Raw genomic sequence first — 21,435 nt, 5'->3', positions numbered from 1 at the left:
TTAGTCAACTAAATTACAGTGATAATGGCTTTGATAATAACAATAATTAATGTTTTTTTATTGTTTCAATATTAAAAGTAATTTTATACTTCCTCCGTCCAAATAGAGTTGTCCACTTTGATAAATTTTTTTGTCCTAAAACTCTTGTCCACTTTCAAAAAAATAACTACTACCTCCGTTCTTTTTTAGTTGTCCATTTAGTCAATATTGCACATACCAAGATAGTGCTTCTTTTGCCTTAACTTATAAAGAGGAATACTAATATAGCCCTATTAGTTAATAAAGGCTTTTAAAATTAAACCATATAGTCATTTATTAGGTATGGGTAAATTTGGAAGATAATAGCTAAAAACATATTGAAATTCTAAATGGACAACTAATTAGAGACAAATATGTTTTGCTAAATGGACAATTAAAAAAGAACGGAGGGAGTAACTTTTATACTCAATTTTTCTATATCATCTCTATTTACAATTCACTAATGAGTAAATTGAAAGTAAATTGCAAGTGGATCCATATTAAATACTGAATGATAAGAAAAGTAAGGAAGTTTTACAGAACCCATAAACAATAATTGTTTTTTTTTTAAACTGTGTGTTAAAGGTAAAATTGACAACTCTATTGAAACAAAAGAAGTATATATTTTATGAGTGATTTTGAATTATTAATCAATAAAAATTACATTGAAAAAAAAACGCATTGCCTATTTGATAAGGGTATTATAGAGTTAGTATTATTCTAACTAATTAAATTAAATTTTTTAATATGTGTGTAAATTAAATAAGTCTATCTTTTGTGGACAGAGAGAGTATTTCTTAACTATATTTATTTAAATTTTTGACAAAAATATTAGTATCTATTTATTTAGTTATTAACAATTATAAACTAATATTTATAGTTCTAATAAAAATTAATTATAACCAATTAAAATATATTAAATGGATAAATTTAAGGATTAATTTTGAAATATGATAAAGATACATATGTGACATTAAAGATATTCTTAGTAAATAGTCCATGTATAAGTAAAAATTGGCAATTTTTTCCAATAATTATGGGATAGAGAAAGTAATACTATTCAGTAAAATCAATATTTTACATTTTAAAATTAAATAGTTTATATATTTTATATATTTTATTTTTATGTTGAAAATAAATAAGTCTAAAATAAGTAATAAATTTGATGCATAAGTTGTGAATAATGTCTTTTCCCAGTTCCCATGGTGGATATTTTTATGTGAATTGTATTTTAAAAAGATCATAATAATAGTGTCTAAATGTTTTTATAATATGTAAATTAATATTTTTGAAAATTATTTTGTTTAAGAAATCATCTGATACATAATGATAACCATTATTTATGTGCTATATAGATAAAAATATAACATCTACTAATAATATCTGTAAATAGATTGTTTATATATAATCTAAATCGATATTTATATATTAAAAAATTTATTTATTTTAAAAAATAATAGTCCGGTGAATAAAATAATTAAAATATTGAGCTAAACAATTTTGTTCCTGTTTTTACATATTCTTCATGGATTGTCGCTAGTTGGTGTCCATTGAGTTGCCAAGGTTGAAAATATACTGGAACGCTATTGCTCTATTGGGAAAAAATTATGTTGACATTAATATTCATCTTGATTATTATTATAAAAGATTAATTGTTTATTTCCTACACATGATTTTAATATTTTAATTTTTGCTTAATAGGGTTAAATATTATGTTTTGGTAGGTTAGTAAGAATGAGGTTTGAGCTTATTCCAGACAAGAAGCACCCATAAATTTGTGGAATACTTTGCCCGTACAGACTTAATATACGACGATTATTCTACAGCTAATGACTATGAAAAATCCTCACTACAGAATTTAACTATTTTTTTCTATATTAGAATATCAGTTTGTTTTATATTAGAATTAATTAAAAAAATTATACCAATAAAATATAACTCAAATGGTACAAGCATTAAGTAACAAGTCGTGGATTCGATTCCTCCCACAAGCGCTCCCCTTCCCAAATTATATATATAAAAAAAATTATATGGTCAAAATCAAACTCAATTATTTTTTATAATATCACATGATATTTAATTCACTTTGGTTTTTGCATATTTCCATTTATTTTTATATATATATTTATTGAACCAAATAATATATATAGAAATAACTATTTTCATTTATGATTTTTTAATCTCATTCTCATTTTCAAGTACATTTTTAATTTTGAACCAGACTTTCATTTAATTTACTAATCCATCAATAATAATGGCATCAATCAGTTGAACTAATTTTTCATAAAATTGTATTTTTTTTAAAAGGCTAAAATTTTCATTAATAATAATAAAAATTACATAAACGGTTTCTCAACACACTGAGTAAACTATTCTAGAGAAGATGATGAGAGCTGTAAAAATACAGTCATCGAATAGGGCTACAATAACCATCAAGGGTCACCCAAATACACTAATAATAAAATAAAAATTACAAATCTAAAAAATTACAACATAAAATTCATAGATCTATAACAATATAAATTCAATAATAAGTTGCAACCATTTAGATCTATAATTTTTAGCTTCCAACGATCCAGAAATGCTGAAGCAGAAAACAAAGATGCCGAAAAGTCGTCGAAGAGTAGATCTAACCGAATCACACAAAATCAGAAAATAAATTTTAAAAATAGACCAAAAAGATCAATAAAACTTGAGATAAACTAAGATAATATTAAATATAAGTTAAATATATGAGTTTATGAGGGTGGGGAGGTGATTTTTAGCCTAAAAAAGGCTAAAAATCACCTCTCATGGAAGAAATGAAGGTTGTGGTTCTTGAAGAAGAGAGAAGGAAGAGAAAAATATTTGTTGAGAGAGAGACAATCACTATGTTTGTGTGTAAAATTGTAGTTATCTTTCTCGGCAGAATGTACACAATATCTTTTAAGTTATTAAAAAACACATTTATTTTTCAATTTTTTAGCCACTTTGGATTCTTGACTTTTTTAAATAGCGTAAATAAATTTTGATGTAAAAAAAAAATCACAAAAAACACTAAACATGTGGAAGGTTAAACCAAAAAAAAATATACACTGAAATAATTTAAGTATTCTTTTTAAAACAATTAAAGAGTTGTTTTCAGTGTTCAAAATATTGAGAGATTAAATGCTCAAAATAATTTTAAAAGAAGTTATGTGTTCTTTTTTAATATTTTAAAGGCATAATGCTTTAAAAAAAATCACCTTTTAGCTTCTTTTTGGTTCTACTCCGATATTGAAAAATCACCAATTTTATTATATTTGGCATATTTTACTTTCAATTGTATCTTTAATTTTTAATTGATACCTATTTTTTTACTTTGAAGATGAAATTATTCAAATAACTAAACCTAAGATAAAATTATATTGCTTTCCATTCAAAAAGATACAAATAAATATTTCATCTTTAAAAACTAATTAAAAATTATAATTAAATTACAATAAATGTGAATTTTTAATTAATTTAACTAAATCTAAATAAATGTATATAAAATTAATAATTTATTAATTTTATTAAAAATATAAAAGCTGATAAAACTCATCCCAACATTAATACGCCTCCGACCACCCCGCAACCGTCTGCCTGTGACCCTAGAGCCGCACACCTCCCATTTAAAACCGATTCGTTTTTTCCATGTTATATCTTTCAAGGGAAGACGAATCCATATATGGGTCGTCTTATATGAGAAAGATGAACGGATTTCGTCTTTCTCATAGGAAAGACAAATGGATTTCATCCTTTCTATGGAAAAGATGAACTGGTTGTTGGTCGTAGGCAGGCGTTTTTCCGAAGTCAGAGGATCGTAGTCAGAGGCGATTTAGTGACGGGAACGCTTATAAAAAAGCAGTGGTGTCAAATAATATTAAATTAATTTTTTCTTCTAAATATTATTATTTAAATCTGTGGGGTTTGTTTATAGTAACATTTAATTTTATTTGGAATATATTCTAAATGTGGAAAATATTTTTAAATTTTTTAAATGAAAAAAAGATAAATTTAATATTTTATAATATAATTAAAAGTATAATATATTAAATAGGATAAAATTAATGATTTTTCAACGTCGAAATAGAATAGAAAAGAGTTAAAAGAATAGGCAGGGCCGATTTTAGGCCTATCTTAAAGGAATTTTATTTTTGTTTTTGAACATAAATTATACTCACTCCGTCCCACTTTAGAAGTCCCATTTGACTTTACACACAGATTAAGAAAACATTAATTATTCTTGTCTTTTCATGTTTTTTCATGTTTTGCCCCTATTAATGATAGTGGAATTTTCCATAGAACTCTTTTAAGATAACTAAAATAAGGGTGAAATAGGGTATTCAATGGAAAAGTATTTTAAAAATAGTAATGAGACTTTTTAAATGGGACATCGCAAAATAGAATATGGGATTTTTTAAACGGGACGGAGGGAGTATTAGAAAGAAACAAAGTGATAAAAAGAAGGCTTAATTGCACTAAAAATCACCAACTTTCGCGTGTTTTTGGTATTTAACATAATCTTTTTTTCTTGGCATAAAAAATCATCAACTTTCATTTTTTGGCATATTTGTCCACATAACCGTTTTCTTTGAAAAATTAAGTTTAAAACGACGCCGTTTTAGCGCAAAACGGCGCCGTTCTACATTCAAAACGGCGACGTTTCACATCCCGTGGACAAATATGCTAAAAAATGAAAGTTGGTGATTTTTTATGCCAAGAAAAAAAGATTATGTTAAATACCAAAAACACGTGAAAGTTGGTGATTTTTTATGCAATTAAGCCTAAAAAGAATGAAAGAAATGGAAAATAAAGTATTTTAGAAAGAGTTGCATCCAATATTTTGATAGGAGCGCCCAGCCGAAAATTAATAACTGGCCACCGCTTTTACTTTAACAACCCTTTTTTGTCGGTAATTCGATTTTCCCCATCAAGCGTGTGGACTTTTCAATTCTCCAAAACCCCTTTGACATTTCTTAAAGTCAGCCCGGTAAATTACCAAAAACCCCAAACTCAAAAACAGCCTTCGTTTTCAAAATTTCTGACTAAAATAATGAAATTACACAAACAAGACAAAGCAGCATTGAGATACCCAAATGCCAACTTTCTTCACTTCTCTCTCTAAAACCCCACTCTTTCTCTCTCTAACATTTTAATTTCCCCTATATATTATTGTTTGCCTTACTCATTACCATCCCCCCTCTCTCTCTCTCTCTCTATCTTTTTACTTCTCTCTCTACAAAAGTCAGCGCCTTCTTTTGTCTTCTCTCTAAAACATTAGTTACAGAATTCGAAAGGTACAGATTCACACACAGACAGACATTGTTTTCTTGGTCTGAAACCATGGATGATGACTGGGATCTTCAGGCTGTGGTCAGAAGTTGCACCACCGCTGCTTCCTCCTCCTCAACCACCACCAGCGCCGCCGTGGCGGCTTCTGGTTTCCCGAAGAAAGGAGGGTTTTATAGCTTTTCTTGTTTGGGGAGTGAATCTGCAGCTTCTGGGTCTCTTTTTAGTACTTCGGATCCTTTTGAAACAAGAAATGTTAACGTTGTCGGAGAATTACACGAGCTTTTTAAACCGTTTTATCCGAAATCTCATCATCAGATCAGTAATATTATTACCACTTCTACTGCTTCGTCTTCTTCCTCTCTGTACTCTCCACAAAGTGCACCGATTTCTCCTATTGTTTCTAAAGAATTTACGCAGATTAAACAGCTACAACAGAATAAACAGACTCTTACTGCTAATTCTGTGAATTCTAGTGCAAATTCTCATGCTCCTCGATCTAAAAGAAGGTAAATTTATCATTTATTTATCTTTTTAACTTTGAAAAAGAAAAAAAAGTTCATTTCTTTTTTACTAACAGTTTATCTGTTGATGTTATTACAGGAAGAATCAGTTAAAGAAAATATGTCAGGTTCCGGCAGAGGCTCTTTCTTCTGATGTATGGGCTTGGAGAAAATACGGGCAAAAACCCATTAAAGGCTCTCCATATCCAAGGTATAATATTTTTCTTTGATCGAACTCACTATCTAACTAACAGATTATTGTTTAACGCCTATACCATTGTAGCTCGTTGTTACGTAATTAATCGATTTAGTTCTGTTTTCTTAAATTTGTTTTTTTGTTTATATGAATAAACAGGGGATATTACAGATGTAGTAGTTCAAAGGGTTGTTTGGCCCGGAAACAAGTGGAGCGAAACAGATCCGACCCGGGAATGTTCATAGTAACGTACACAGGGGAGCACAACCACCCAGCACCCACCCACAGAAACTCTCTCGCCGGAAGCACCAGGCAAAAAACCACCGCCTCACAAACTGCAACCGCCAGTGACTCTAACCAGCCATCTCCGGCGAAGCCCACGTGCTCCTCTCCGGCCATCTCTTTAGACGATGAGCTTTTACCACAGAGCACAAATACTGATCAAAGCAGAGAAGAAAAAGATACAATGGAAGATGACGACGACGATGAGTTTGGTGGGTTCTCCGACATGGCCGTCGGAGATGATTTCTTTTCCGGTTTGGATGAGCTTGCTTATCCCGACGCCGGTGACCGGTTCGGTGATCATTTCGGTGTGAATTTTGGTCTGCCTTGGATAGCTAACAATGCTGCCACTGCAGCTAGTAGTCTTTAAAATAGAAAAATTATTTTTTTGTTTTAATTTGTTTTTTTGATTATAGTTTTTTTATTTTTATGTATACACTCACTTGTATTATTTTGGAAGTAGAATCTTTAAAGGCATCAATATGTGAGATGGGTTGTAGAGTTAGAAAAAGGAAATTCCATTTCTTAAAATTGTACTGATATTAATGTTAAATTAAATCTTTGTTTAATTGTTGACTAATTACAAGGAATAATTATGGTTGAGATGAAATTAATGGTGATGCAAGTGAGAGACATGTAGCATGGGAAGTAGACAGGAATCTGAATAAAAAACTGGTGGTACTCCATAAGGTATAAATGGGCCTATTCTATGCTACCTTACCTCTTCATAGAGTAGAAGGAATTATCTATGGTATAGATAGGGTGTAGGTAATAGATTGTTGAGTATACATTAGTAGGGGTGTAAGATGTTCATGTTCTTGTTTTGACTAATATACGAGCCAGCTCACGAGCTCATGTATGAGTCACTCGTCAACGTAAACATGCCGAACACTGTAAACTTCAGACTCGGTTTGTTTAAATAAATGAATATAAATTAGAAGTCGAGCTCGTTTACTTAGGCTAACGAATGAGCTCCTGCAGAACAAGCGGATCGGTTCTTTTGCAGCCCTAGTAACCTTAACCATTTAGCAAAATGAAAAAAAAAAGACTATTCTGATAGAAAAGTAGTTTTACAGAGACTATATTGAGCGATTTAATTCTCACTGCTTGAAGCATATAAATTTTAACCCTGCAATTACGAATGGCGATATACAGTAATGCAAGATATAGCATTGGACAACACCGTAGAGAACAGCTCTAAAGCTTTTGATGCATTATTAATGATCTAAGGTGCAATCCGAATAAGCACTTAAGGTTAAGGTTAAGGAAACCGACGCTGACAAACTCGTACCAAATGAAGAAGAACAACAATGGCTTCCTGGAGACTTTTCAGTATACAAATCTAGCTTTACAATTATGTTTATTCGGTTCGATTGGAAATTAAAGATAAATGAAAAAGGTTATTAGAGAGCATCTCAAATTGCAGCCCTTCTTTTTCATTTTCTTCTTTCTGAATATACACATCTCAAATAGTAAAAACAGCGTCCATCGACACTATAGGAACATCTAAGAACATAATTAACAGGGTTTTCCCAGAACATATATTAATCCTGATAAAACACGAGTGAATTTATTCAAATTGTACCAAATTTTACCTTTGAAGAAGTCCATAGATTGAAGGGTTCATAATGAGCCTGCTCCTGCATTAGTATATAGCAATCCACCTTGTTCGTTGAAGCTTATTCCTGCCAGGGACAGTTGCATAGGCTGTAGAACTCCTGGTAAGCACATTGGATGCAAACTCAGCCCATGTCTCATAGTTAACATCTGCAAAAACCAATCACAATGAACCAATTTATGATTCTGCGATAATAATTTCAAATTTCATGATCTCCCTTGCTGAAGCCAGTCTCTGCTGTAGAAGCTGAAAACTCATATCCTCGAGCAAAGCTCCGTAGCTTCTCTGTTTCACCAGCATCAGACAGCCATTCTGTCAGTATCTCCATGGTAATGTAATCGGGATCACAACACTCCGCTGTCATCCTATCCATCAGTTCAAAGGCCCGCTTCAGCCATTTTCTCTCCCTAAGGCCTTTGAAAATGGCATTATATGTTAGTGTGTTGGGTTTCACCCACTTAACTCTCATATCATCCATCAACGAAAGAGCATACTCTACATTATTATTCTTACACAAGGAGTCTATCAGGATATTGTATATCACGGTATTGGGTGCTATCCTTGAAGCATCCTCGTTCATGTCTTCAAATATTTTCATTGCTTTATCGATATTCCCACTTAAGCAATATGAATGTATAAGAGATCCGTATGTAGCAACCGTAGGTTGTAGACCTTCCTGCGTCATCTTTCTCATCATCTTATGAGCAACTTTGAAATCTCCAATCTTGCCAAAGTAAGAAATTAAAGAGTTGTATGTGATGCTGTCAGGTTTCACTCCAGCTTCCTCCATATCATTGAGCATCTCATGTGCTTTGTCCAAATCGTTCTTGTTGCAAAATCCAGCAATCAAACCATTATAGCACACAACATCAGGACAGAACCCTGCTTCTTTCATCTTTGATAGGATAGAAACGGCGTCGTCCATCCGTCTAGCCTGGGTTAAGCCATAAATCAAGTTATAGTAAACCATTGCATCTGGAGTATATCCATCAATCAACATTTGATCAAATATTTGCATTGCCTTCCCGATATTGTTCACATTACAAAAAGCATTAATCAGCGATGAAAAAGCAAAAGCGTTGCCTTTCAAGCCTTTACTTTGCATCTCCTCCAAAAATTGAACCGCACTGTTTGTTCTCCCGTGTTTGCACATACCATCAACCAAAGTATTAACGGTGATTGCATTAGGGACAACTCCTTCTCTATGCATCTCATCAAACAACTCCAATCCTCTCTCTATCTCGCCAGCTTTACAATATCCGTCAATCAAGCAATTATAGGTAACAGTAGTAGGAGCACACCCTTGCAATTTCATCTTTTGCATCAAATCCAAACCTTCTTCTTGCCTCCCCACTTTACAATGTCCATCAATCAGAGTGTTGAATATAACTGCATCCGGTTCAATTAAAAACCCATCACTCTCTTTACCTTCACTCATACTCCGAAACACATCTAAAGCCTCATCAACTCTCCTAAACTTGCAAAGGTGATTAATAAGAATTCCAAAAGTAACAACATTTGGTTTAATTTCCATTTCCTTCATTTTTGCCATAACCTTATTCATTTTATCAAAATCACTACATCTACCCAATCCTGTCAATAGTGCATTACAAGGAATCGCTTCTACAGCCGCCCCTAGCGTCATCAATTCAATCAAAAGATCATAAGCTACATTCGTCTTCCCATTTCGACATAGTTTTCCAATCATCTGAGTAAGCCAAAACGCATTCGGAAAAGTACCGAATCCACCCAATTTCAACACCACTTCCACACTCTCTTCCGCACTCACAACCCTCCCTAAATTCTCATTTCTAATCAACCAAGAAAACACAATATCACCAGTAACATCATCAGGGCGAGAATCCGACTCCGCCTCTGGTTGAAGCATTTCGTCGAGCACCTTAACTGCATAATCAAACCGGCCACCTTTCAACAGCCCACCAATCATAACATTACAAACATGGGTATTCTTATGCCCAAGTTCATCAAACAGAACAACCGATTCTTCCACCAACCCAGCTCTTCCAAAGCAGCGAAGTAGAAGCGTGGCAGAATTGATCGTAAGTGGAATATTCCACTCCTTTGACAACTTATAAAGGTCGTGAAGATTCTTTCCCGGGCCATCTCGTTCGCGACTAGCGAGCTCGAAGATGGCCTGAAAAGCGGAGGAAAAATGCTGGGTATTTGATAATGACGGTGGGGAATTGTGTTGGAGATAACGGAGGAATTCGAGGGCTTGTGAGGAGGAGGGTAAGCGGCGGGTGATTTGGAAGAGGAGACGAGGAGAAGGAGAGGAGTCGGAGAATATGAGTTGGTTGAGGTGGGTGAGGTTCCATTCATTGTGTGGGATTTGAAGAAGCTGGACGGCTTGGTTTATTATTGAGTCGTTGGTTTGTTGTTGCGGCGGGGTTTGTAGGGTGCATTCGGTGGATATGTAACGGAGGTGAAGGGAGGATTTAATGAGGTTCAGGTTTTTGGGTGTTGATCGAGTGATGCTCATTTTTTATACAAGTGAAAGTGATGAAGGCGAGCGGGAAATTTTTGAGATGCGCAGGTTTTCTATTCAAATTGTAAGGGAGATGTAAGTATTTTGGAGGCTTCAATCGTATAGTATGAAAGGTTAAATAAACCCTTCAAGTTATTCAAAAAGAGCTTATAAACTCTTCTAGTTTATTTATGGACATTTAAACCTTTAATGATTTTTAAATGGTTTAAAAAAACCCACATAATCACACAAATAACTAAAAAAACGAGAAGGTGTGTGACAATAAAGTAAATAAAGAGGGTTTAAATGCTTTTTTTTAGAAATTTAAATGATTTTGTAAACTATTTAAAAATATTGAGAGCTTAAAAGGTTAAAATAATTAAAAAAACATATGTGCTCAATATGAATAAATTTAAAGGTTTTTTTTTTATATACTTTTAGTCGATCATAGAGTTTCGGACCTCAACAACTAATACTAACAACTGACATGATTAAATTTTACCTCTAAGAAAAAAATATACATAAATATATTAGTTAATATTAAAATACTTATATAAAAGTGTTAATTTTTAAAAAAAAAAATTAACTCAATACTTATGTGCTGCAGTTCTCTTTAAGTTGCATCATGCAAGAAAAACAGTACCATAAAACTTGAATTTGCTATCTGATTATTGGTTAAACATAGCTACTCACAGGTTTATGTAATCTAAGTTCCTAAACAGCTTTTATTGCATTACAGAATGAAATTCTAAGACCACTTGCAACATAATTTCCGGCATATCTTCTCAAAATATGACAAATTTAGTTATTCTCTTCTTACTGATTAAAACTGAAACAAAACTGCCTAGAAGAACATGAGATTCGCTCGATTAGTTCATCCTCGGTCATTTGCTGAACTCGATTATTCAATCAATTCAGCAGTTGCCATTTTGGCAACAGCTGCAGCTGCTGATGTTGCTGCCTCGTCCAAACCTAACTTTTGTAGTCCGGTCAAGAAACCATTCATATCAGCTGCATTTATCTTATATGGACTGTGTGCAGCTCCTGGAAATGAACCATTTGTTACTTCTTCCTTGTACTCGAGCAGAGCTTTGTTTATTACATCCCCCACTTGCGCAAACTGCTTACAGAACTTTGGAGTAACCTGTGGAAGATAAAACAATCTTTGTCTTAGGAAAAATAATCAGGTCGGAACAAATCAATAATACCGGAAAACAATGAAGGAATCGACCTTGGCGTGATGTGGATGTTGCATCATGCCCAAGAGATCATGATAAACCAACACCTGCATAAGTAAAAAGATTGTTACAAAACGAAATTTCCCAAGTCAATATAAGCAAAACAGCTGAATAAACAATATAAAAGATTCAAATGGTTCATTCATTTTAATATTATCTCCTGTCAACCATCCTCCACTTCTTGAGATCATCTTTGGTTGCACTATTTAATATATTAACAAAAATAGTGATGAATCAATACCCAAGTGCCACTGAACTCCAAAGAAAGCAAGTATAAATGGATTTAATCAATTTTGGTGCCTGTGAATAGAAAAAAATTTCAAGAAGTGCAACATTATTCTGCACTTCCAAATCTGAAGTATTGATAGCCAAAGGCTCGGAAGACACTAATTGGCAGTGCCATGCAATACTGGGATTGCATCGATCATGTAATGGTCTCTAGCCACTGTAATTGTTGCTGCTTTGTCTAGGAATCTGAAAAGTGGAAGTGAAATTCCGCTTCTATAGCAGCATCCTTGTCTTTGATATTTTCACACAGTTCTGAACTTCTGATCTTCAGGAATTTGAAGTTTCTGCTGCAATGTAAAGCTATACAATTTCAACAATAATACTTGATCCTTGTACAGGTTGAATACGATGGGTAATCCAGCAAAAAATATGACCAGATCCAAAATCATTGCGAGAGAACTGATAAAAAATCCTCAATAACATTCTTTCTTATCTTGCATCCAAACTAAAAGTGTTAAGCTAATAGCACCACCAACACACACTAGTAGCAATAGATAGTTGAAGAAGCTTGACATGTGCAGCTTGGATCCCTCAACTGCTGAGAGCAACAAAATAGACCTATGAATAGCATCAAGGCATTGGTACCTCCAACTAGACGTGGGATCAAAGACATTACAAAGAGGAGGTTTGAGGTTTGGGTAGTGTGCTTGAACAGCAGTACTAGTCCCAAAAGCTCAAGAAATCCTGAAACTATAACAAATTTCCATCTGCCAATAAAAGTGGCAGCAACAAAGCCACGGGACGAGAATGGTGAGGATATAGCTAGCACCCGTGAAATTGGTCAGCTGATTAGCTGCATCTGCTATTTCAAAGTGCATAAGCCCATTGAAATATGTCACCAAGTTCACCGCTAATGTAATAGTTTCTGATTTTTTTTGGGATAAATGATTAGTAGATTAGCACTTCCACAAAAGAGTGGAAGGCAAAAGGGCTAAAAAAAGCTTACAAAGCTAAGAGTTATTACAGAAAAAATCTATCGAACGAAACACATCATTTCCTGTATAGGAAAAATCCCTATTTTGAACTCTATAGTACTGCACTGCATTACAAATGCTCGAGAAGACCAAAGAGTGAATATCAACCGACTCATCTTGAAAGATCCGTTTATTCCACAAATTCTGATTGCTCTATGGAAAGGCCCTGCTCTTATGGATATGGCACCTATGGAAAGGTGCTGCTCTAATGCTTAAGAAGCTTTCTCATATATTCCATTAACCACTAAACACAACCTGTTCCTACTAAGTTCTGTATATTATTTGCAGAATTTTTTTTTCATACATTTCAGCGTTTGAACCCAAAATGGCAACAACAACATATATTTAGGCATACTTCTATATGGGCAATTAACATAGAAAAACAATTATCTAATTTAAAAAAAACCTGGCCACTGCAAAAAGGTCCGGCTCCAATGCCAATAGTAGGAATCCGAAGAGCAGCAGTCGCTGCAGCGGCTACAGCAGGAGGTACACACTCCAAAACAACAGAAAAACACCCTGCTTCCTGCAATTGCAATGCAGTCTCCACAACCTACAGTACAAGAACACAAATCTAATTCTACAAACAAACACAAACTTTGATATATAAATAAATTAATAACAACACATTCCGTCAAAAACCACAGACCTTAATAGCACTAGAAATATCCTTGCCTTGAGGTCTAAATCCACCAAGAACACTAATAGCTTGAGGAGTAAGTCCAACATGACCCATAACTGCAATTCCACCTTCAACAATAGATTTAGCAGCACTAATTCTCGAACTCGAACCTCCTTCCAACTTAATTGCATCCATTCCTCCTTCTTTCAAAACCCTGATCGCCGTATCAACTGCCTGCACTTCATAATTTAAACCCCCGCGTCACATCACCAACCAAATTTAATAGTATTTTTTTTATAACGAGTACTCACTCCCCTGAATCGAAGCTCAAGATCACTGTCAAACCCCGGAATATGGACCGCCCGCAAGCCCACATGTCTGTTAAATTCAGGCTATAATAGCCAGCACCTCAGTCTCAACTACTCCATTTATTGGAAAGAGGATAGCCGAGGTTTGAACCATTGACTATGGCGCCCAGACGACTGAGACGGGCAATTCAATATTATTATTCATGTCATCATTTCCCCCCAAATTTTCCATAATTCAATATTAACATACCTGCATGGCGCTCGATTCGTATGTACCAAAAGGTAAGTCACCGACGAGAAGCGGTCTCTTAGCGCCGCGAGCCACGGCGCGGCAGTGGACGAGCATTTCATCGAGAGAGATAGGCAGAGTGGTGTCGTGACCGTGAACCACCATAGCAGCTGAATCCCCGACCAAACAAATGTCAATTCCGGCGGTATCGAGGTGGACGGCGGAGGGATAGTCATAAGCGGTGACAACAGTGATTGGCTCACCTTTTTTATGTTTTTGCTTCAAGGTGTTTAGAGTTACTCGTTGGTTTGGATTCTGCGGCTTAGGGCCGCCGTAGACAGTGTTTTCCGGTATGTTGCTCATGCAGCGGAGGCGGTGGACGAGAGAATTGAGGGTGATCGTGTGGGTGCGTTTGGAAAGCTTGGTGAACAGCGACATTTTTTATTTTTGGAGAGTGAACAGAGAGCTTGCTTGATGTCGGAGACAGTCTTTAGAAAATTTTAATAAAAAATAAAATTTATATATTTGAACTTTGAAGTGTGGGATGAGATTATGTATAGGTTGCACTGCATTTTGTCATGATGCTAATATCCAGATTACATTTCTGTTGTAATTTACTGGTCAAAAATAATGAACAAAAAATCAATTCAGCCCCTTGACTTAGACACGAAATATTAAAAGAGTCATTTTGAAAGTTTTTGGATCAAATTAACTCGTAATTTGTATTTTCGTATCAAAAACACTCAAAAAGAGTGGGGTGGGGATATCGCCCCTCTAAACTATGTAAAACCGGATCAATTCACCCTTTTATTCCCATCGGAAACCGTTTCATTCCCTCGCCGCACCCACCGGAAACTGCCGCCGAAATTATTTTTTATCATAATTATATTTTCTAACAGATCTTTTTTTCCATTGAAAAATTGGATATGCTCCTTTATCGAGCAAACCCAGATGGGTCTGCTCGGTTTCAAAAATGAATTTGTGGGAAAAAAAGAATTTCGACGGTGAATGTCGAAGTGGACGACGGTTTTTGATGAATAGAGTAGTCCTAAATTTATAAAAAAAAAAATCTTCAAGTACTAATTTAAAAAATAGAAAAAATATGAATAATTATTTTAAATTATTTACCAATTATTTTATGGAGAGTGTGTTTCAAACGCGGGTTGAGAGTGAGCGAGATGAGGGAGGGGCTGATTTCATGCATTTTGACATAGTTGCGGTTTAGTTTGACCTAAGGGTGTAACCGAGTCGAGTTGAAACACTCGCAAATTTGAGCTCGGCTCGAACTCGATCGAGTTTCATTTTATAGCTCGAGCTCAAAATCAATAGAATAATTGAGATTTGAGCTCGACTCGATTATCTATCTAAATATTAAAATATTATATTTTAATATTAAAATAAAAAAATTATTATAAATATATATAAATATAAAAGGTAAAAAGGTAAATTAATGGAAGCTCGATTAAGTTCGCGGGCTCATCGAGTTAAGTATTTTGGAGCTCGAACTCGACTCGATAATTAACTCGAGTAGCTCGAACTCAAACTCGACTCGATATGAGTCGAGTCAATTTTAAGTATTTTTGAGTCAATTCTGAGTAGCTCGCGAGTTAGTTCGATTAGGTTATTCCCCTAGTTTGACCCCCAAAATTAATACTTTCTGTCGAGTTGAGGGGGTGAATTGATCCTTTGTTTCAAAAGTAATTAACTCAAATTTATTTGATAATTGAATTCTAATAAGACATCTTCATACTTTCTATATAGGATATCATATCCACTCTTCTTTAAATTTGTCGTTTTCTCGTCCCAGCACGCCTCAAGTCATGTCTCATACTACACTCAAGTGTTGTGATTTACCAGCGCTGTTTTTCTTTCAGGTCGACACACTATAAAGCATATGAGTCGGCTACGATATCAACTATAACATACTGAATTCAACCAATACAAATCAATCCACTAATTCAAAATAATTAGTTCAAATTTATTTGATAGTTGAATATCAAACATTGATATATTCCAAAATAATAAGCACTAGTGTGGATGAAAGAGGAGTAGATTTATTCACGAGTTTGGATGTCCGCTCAGACCTGCTGGGCTTAGACAATAACTTTTTGTCCCAAACCCGGCCCGAAGCCAAATCAGAAAAAGTTCGCTGTTTTATGGTGGCTCGATCTTTCATTTGTATATAATTCTTCATATAAATTTGAAAAAGCTCGGCTCAAACTCGCATATATATAAAGTGTAAGGGTCGGAATTAGGTAGGAAATATGACACCCAAATCGGACTTCAAACGAGTTCAAGTTTACATAAAAACTTAATAAGACTAACGGATTCTGGCCGAACCCGGCCCATGAGCATATATAAAGAGAAGTATTCAACAATGAATTATTATAAAAGCTAATATAGAAAGGGAAATTAGCATTTTTCAAGTTCATTTGAACTTGAGGAGGTCAAGTTCACAATTTTAGTAAAAAAATAGACTTTCATGGGTCCGGTGGCTCTTTGGTGTGCCTGAAAATGTGATTGAGAAATCAGGTGAACCAAAAAAATTTGGATAGAGCCGGATCGAAATGTTGGCTAGGTAAGCGTCATGTAGTCAGAGGTCGTCTTTCATATCGAGCCATTGAAGCAGCGCGTCGGGCAATAATAGGACAATTCGTGACAATGAGTTTATTATTTTGATTAATTACTTGTTTTGTTACTAAATTTTTATTGATGTTTTTCTCGTTTGTTGAATCTTTTTCATGGCTCGATAGATAATTTGATAAGCCAGTGATTTTTTCCGTGTTTTAGAATACAGTTAACCAACATGTTAACTAATCGATTACGATAAATTAGATCGGATTTTTCAGTTTTGTTCAAAAAAACTCCATGGCTATCCTTCGAGATGTGGTCTTGTGTTATGATGTGTAAGAAATGTCTGCAATTTCAAATATTTCAAAAAAAATCTATTAAACTTTTTTTTGGATCGTGTGTGAACTTGCAGTGGATGTATCGGGTTTGAAAGTCTCTCTTTCTCATGCCCTATAAATCCTCCGAAACTCAAATAACTCAATTTTCTCCCATGAACTATTTGTGTCAATGGATTAGTTCGATCAAAAACTTACCATTCATTATAAAAATGAACGGTGCAGAGTAATTTACATAAAATTATACTTTTTTATCTACATCATCCATTTAATAATAAGTGGTATAAGTTCATTGAACTTGACACCTCAAGTTTAAATGAATTTGATATACTCCCATTTATAGAAAGAGAAAAAAGCAAAATCTTCATTTTTTTTCCTTTTCATTATTTGTTATTTATTCTACGACTTTTAATTTTACAAATTTATTTAACATTACCTCATTAATTGATACACTACAGTTCTTTTTTAGCGGTGGTAACTAATACTAATTAAAATTCTTTAGTTTACATGTAAAAGTTAATACCGTGTTAAAATCAATAAGCAAAACTTTAATTTTTTCTTTTTTATTATTTGTTACTTATTTTACAATTCTTTATTTCATGAAAAATGCTATTCAACACGAGATTATTAGTACACGAAATAGTCTACTTTAAAAGTGGTGGCAAGTGATACCAAGTGGTTAATTTTTTTTAGGCTTATATGTAAAAGTTGGTACTGTGTTAAAACCGAGAGACAAAATCTTCAATTTATTTCTTTTTATTATTTGGCTCTTTATTTATTTCTTTGTTTATTATATATTAATCGTTTATTTTATGCCTTTACTACAAGGTTTTTTAAAAAAATTATTTTAAGATGTTTATATGGAGTTTTGCAAATTTTTCTGCCTCTGTCTGAAACTGATGTCATTTTTTCAAAATTTAATTAAAACATCTATATTAACTAATGTTAAAATAAATATATTATAAGATTCAATAATTAGATAACTAAGCGAAATGTTTGTTTAGCAAGAATTTAACATTTTCAAATAATAATTTTTTAGAAACTGAGAATTAAAGTATCATAGAACAAAAGAATCACAGTGCAAAATGATGTTTTTCCTAAAATGATCAAAATAATACACATTTGGCATTCTTTTGCCAATTAGCAAAAATATGAATAATTGTACATCAAGAGTATAATGACTAAATATCAACTCACAACTTATAGAATAAGTATTAAACAAAGGGTCAATTCATCCCTATTAACTTGGCACGAAATATCAAAATAGTAATTTTAGACGTTTTTGGGTCAAAAAAACCCGTAATTATGTCAAAGTGCATTAAATAAGTTCCTATTATTTTTCCACTCTCTATTTGAAACACACTCTTCTGATTAAAAATTTGAAATAATCTCTATCATTTTTAAAAATTACAAATTAATACCAAATATTTGATTTTTTTTTAATTTTTAAGGAGAAATAACTGCTCCTCCTCAGCTTCTCCGGCACTCCTCAACGAAGATCAACGAGGAGCACTGCTCCTCCACGATGGAGGAGCAGACCCAAATGGAGGTGCAGACCCAGATGGGTTTTCTCCGGTGAAGGGTCTGCTCCTCCATCGTGAAGGAGCAGATCCATATGGGTCTGCTACTATACGTGAAGGAGGAAACTCAGATGGGTCTGTTGTTCATCGTGGAGGAGCAGACCCAGATGGGTCTGTTCCGGCGATTTTAAAAAAAAATGGTGAAAAAAAATTCGAGGTGGTTTCCGGTGAATGCAGTGGTCGGCGGTGGAATAAAGCAGTTTCCGATGAAAAATAAGGGGTGAAATGATTTGGTTTTACAAAGTTTAGTGGGGTGATATTCCTACTCTCTTTGCGGAATTTTTTGACCCAAAACCGTTCAAAATGCCTCTTTTGATATTTCGTGTCAAGTTGAGAGGGTGAATTGATCCTTTGTTCATAAGTAAATATATAACATTTTTGTTGAATATGTTTTATAGTTCACTTAAATTTCATCTTCACGAAAACCTATTGCTACAGTTCATTCATAAAACTTCCAACTTCCTCCAAATATATTTAGAAATAAACATTCAATCAAATAAAACAAAAACAACGTTTTTGTGTGTTTCTCCCAGCACACGTTAAGAGTCTCTTTCTAACTTACGCCAATTCTAAAAAATGGGGATGAAACCTAAGAAGACAGTCAAGCTGGAGAATAATAAGGTGTTTGATCTGAAGTTGAAATTGATAGATGAAGTTTTAGAAAATGAATTGCAGCATGGCGAGGTTGAGGAGATGCTTCGAGAATTCATTATGGAGCTTAATAAAGCGACTAGTGCAAGGTTGAATGTTAACTGACAAAATAAAAATAGATATGAATCGGAAAGAGAATGTGAGGAAGGTGTTAAATTTGGGTATAGTGAGAAGAGTTCAAACAAAATGGAACTGATTGTGGTGCAATCTAAATTTTTTGAGGAGATTCAAAATAAGGGATTAGCCAAAGTAGGGGAGAAAAATATATCGTAGAGATCTTTATTTGCATCCAACCGAGGGAAAAATAATGGTGCTAAATTTGAATACCACATTTTAATATTGCATAATCTTTCGTATTAAGAGTATTTTTATTTATTTCATGCGCTTTTTCAATATTGAGAATGATTTTGTATTTTCCATGTGCATAAGAAAGTCAAATTCAAATTCTACATTAAAACCGAAAGAAAAAAAACTAATGATAAAAATTAAAATATATAAAATAAAATATAAATTATATCGTACCCAAAGCTTTGATGACGATCTATTTTTCTGAATGTGGCCGTCCATAGATTATGTAAATATAGATAATAAATTATCATTTCTTAACAGGGGTGGATCCAAATGTGGGGCGAGCTGCGGCGGCCGTCTCGCATGACTTGAGGAAGTTTATATAGAGGATCAGATCTTCCGACTGTAACCGCCCTAGCTTAATACGTCGTGCGTCGTTGCGAGAAAGAAGAAAATATCTACAAATGTGAGGTCTAAAAGAGCCTTGATAAATTTTTTAAAACTTTATATTGATTTTTTCTAACGTTTAAAAATGTTACGGATTACGTGGCCTAAAAAAAACTAGTCAGCTTATGCGATTTTTTTGTATAATTTGAAGAGTGTTTTCGTACCTTTATTCTAATAAACAATAAGAAGAAAACATAATAAATAACATTTAAAAATAATGTTGAACTACTTACAGTTTCAGTCAAATTGGTATTCAAGTGTTGTCTACAATTCCTCCAGAAACGAATTGAATCCACTCACCTTCATTTTTTTATAATTGTTGTATTATTTTGAATTTCCCTTCAAGTAGAACTAGTGAATTTGCATCTCAAGATGACTTAAAAACTAATTTAAAATATATTTGAATTACTTGTCCTTGTTCATTCATAGTAAATCATACATACTCTCCAAGAAATATTCTATTTTATGATCCCAGAAATATGGGGTATAAAAACATTAATATTCTAATTATTATAAAAAATAGTTAAAATAATAAACATTAAAAACAATTAATAGAAAACCAAAATATATACAATTCGATCGAATCACATAAACATCCAAGATAATCTGAAAGTTCTTCAGAATCGTATTGAAAATATAGGTCTGAACTTGTGTAAGCATGTTTAGACTTGATTTTTCATTTTGCAGCCTTGCTGTTGAACTCAAATTATTTTTATCAACATAAACATTATGATATTGAACAAACTTTTCAAATCATTAACATAATTTCCGTTTCCTTCTTCGTATGACAAAAAAAACAATCATTAGCTTAAAAATAAATCAAATACTACAACTTGAAAAAAAATTCGGTTCATTAACAGATTAATACGTACCAGTCATATTATATAGCTTTCCTTAACCATCCATAATTGTCATTCCATTCACTCAGTTGTCATGTGAATTATAGATGCTCATATACCATATACATAAATTAGATATCATTTCCTCAAGTACGATTGAGCATTTATTAATGAAAATTATCTTGAAAGCATGCTCGACTAGATCATCTGATACCAACAACTGATAATATGCAATGGTATCGTAAGAAACCTCTAATAAGCTGCAAAATTTATCTTTTTTAATCTCGCCATTTTCCCATGCTAATTTTAGAAATTTTGTTGAATAAACCCCATAACTTCCTTTCCTCTGATATTCAAATTCATAACTACAGCGTCTCGTCTCATAACAAAGTTAAATAAGTGAAAAAAAATAAAGGCTAGTAAGTATGAAAAATTATGAAGAACGATCGCCAAATATAACCTTAAAAAGATAGAATAACTTCTTATGCATGCTAAATATATTATTCTTAAAATGAGGAAAGTAATAATGCTCTAAAGTTGACTAACAAGAGCGGATCCAAGGTGAAGCGACTTGCGGCGGCGGCCCACCTGACGGGAGGAAGTTTTTTGGGATCCGATCTTCCGACTGTAACCGTCCTAACTTGCTGCGCCATCCGTCGTTACAAGAAAGA

The 21,435-nt window shown here is 33.4% G+C and overlaps 3 protein-coding genes across 3 annotated transcripts; 1 reads left to right on the top strand and 2 right to left on the bottom strand.

Annotated features, from left to right (window-relative positions):
* Positions 1-5,119: 5,119 nt before the first annotated feature.
* LOC126688003 (WRKY transcription factor 22-like) lies at positions 5,120-6,871 on the top strand. The gene is made up of 3 exons (XM_050382559.2): positions 5,120-5,819; positions 5,914-6,024; positions 6,169-6,871. Exons 1-3 carry the CDS (start codon positions 5,365-5,367, stop codon positions 6,659-6,661), a joined length of 1,059 nt encoding a protein of 352 aa, XP_050238516.1. The 5' UTR covers positions 5,120-5,364; the 3' UTR covers positions 6,662-6,871.
* A 715-nt stretch (positions 6,872-7,586) lies between these two features.
* Positions 7,587-10,495, bottom strand: LOC126688002 (pentatricopeptide repeat-containing protein At3g61520, mitochondrial). Its single transcript, XM_050382558.2, has one exon. The coding sequence runs from the start codon at positions 10,407-10,409 to the stop codon at positions 8,109-8,111; it is 2,301 nt and encodes a 766-aa protein (XP_050238515.1). The 5' UTR covers positions 10,410-10,495; the 3' UTR covers positions 7,587-8,108.
* A 544-nt stretch (positions 10,496-11,039) lies between these two features.
* Positions 11,040-14,613, bottom strand: LOC126654040 (3-methyl-2-oxobutanoate hydroxymethyltransferase 1, mitochondrial-like). Its single transcript, XM_050348077.2, has 5 exons — positions 14,075-14,613; positions 13,544-13,750; positions 13,301-13,447; positions 11,626-11,679; positions 11,040-11,538 (listed from the first exon to the last, which is right to left on the bottom strand). The coding sequence occupies exons 1-5, from the start codon at positions 14,489-14,491 to the stop codon at positions 11,296-11,298; spliced, it is 1,068 nt and encodes a 355-aa protein (XP_050204034.1). The 5' UTR covers positions 14,492-14,613; the 3' UTR covers positions 11,040-11,295.
* Between the last annotated feature and the right edge of the window lie 6,822 nt (positions 14,614-21,435).

Source organism: Mercurialis annua, linkage group LG6 (genome assembly GCF_937616625.2).
Source record: "Mercurialis annua linkage group LG6, ddMerAnnu1.2, whole genome shotgun sequence".
Taxonomy (NCBI): Eukaryota; Viridiplantae; Streptophyta; class Magnoliopsida; order Malpighiales; family Euphorbiaceae; genus Mercurialis; species Mercurialis annua.
Note: the sequence above shows the minus strand (reverse complement) of the source record. Positions and strands in the feature narration are given on the sequence as shown.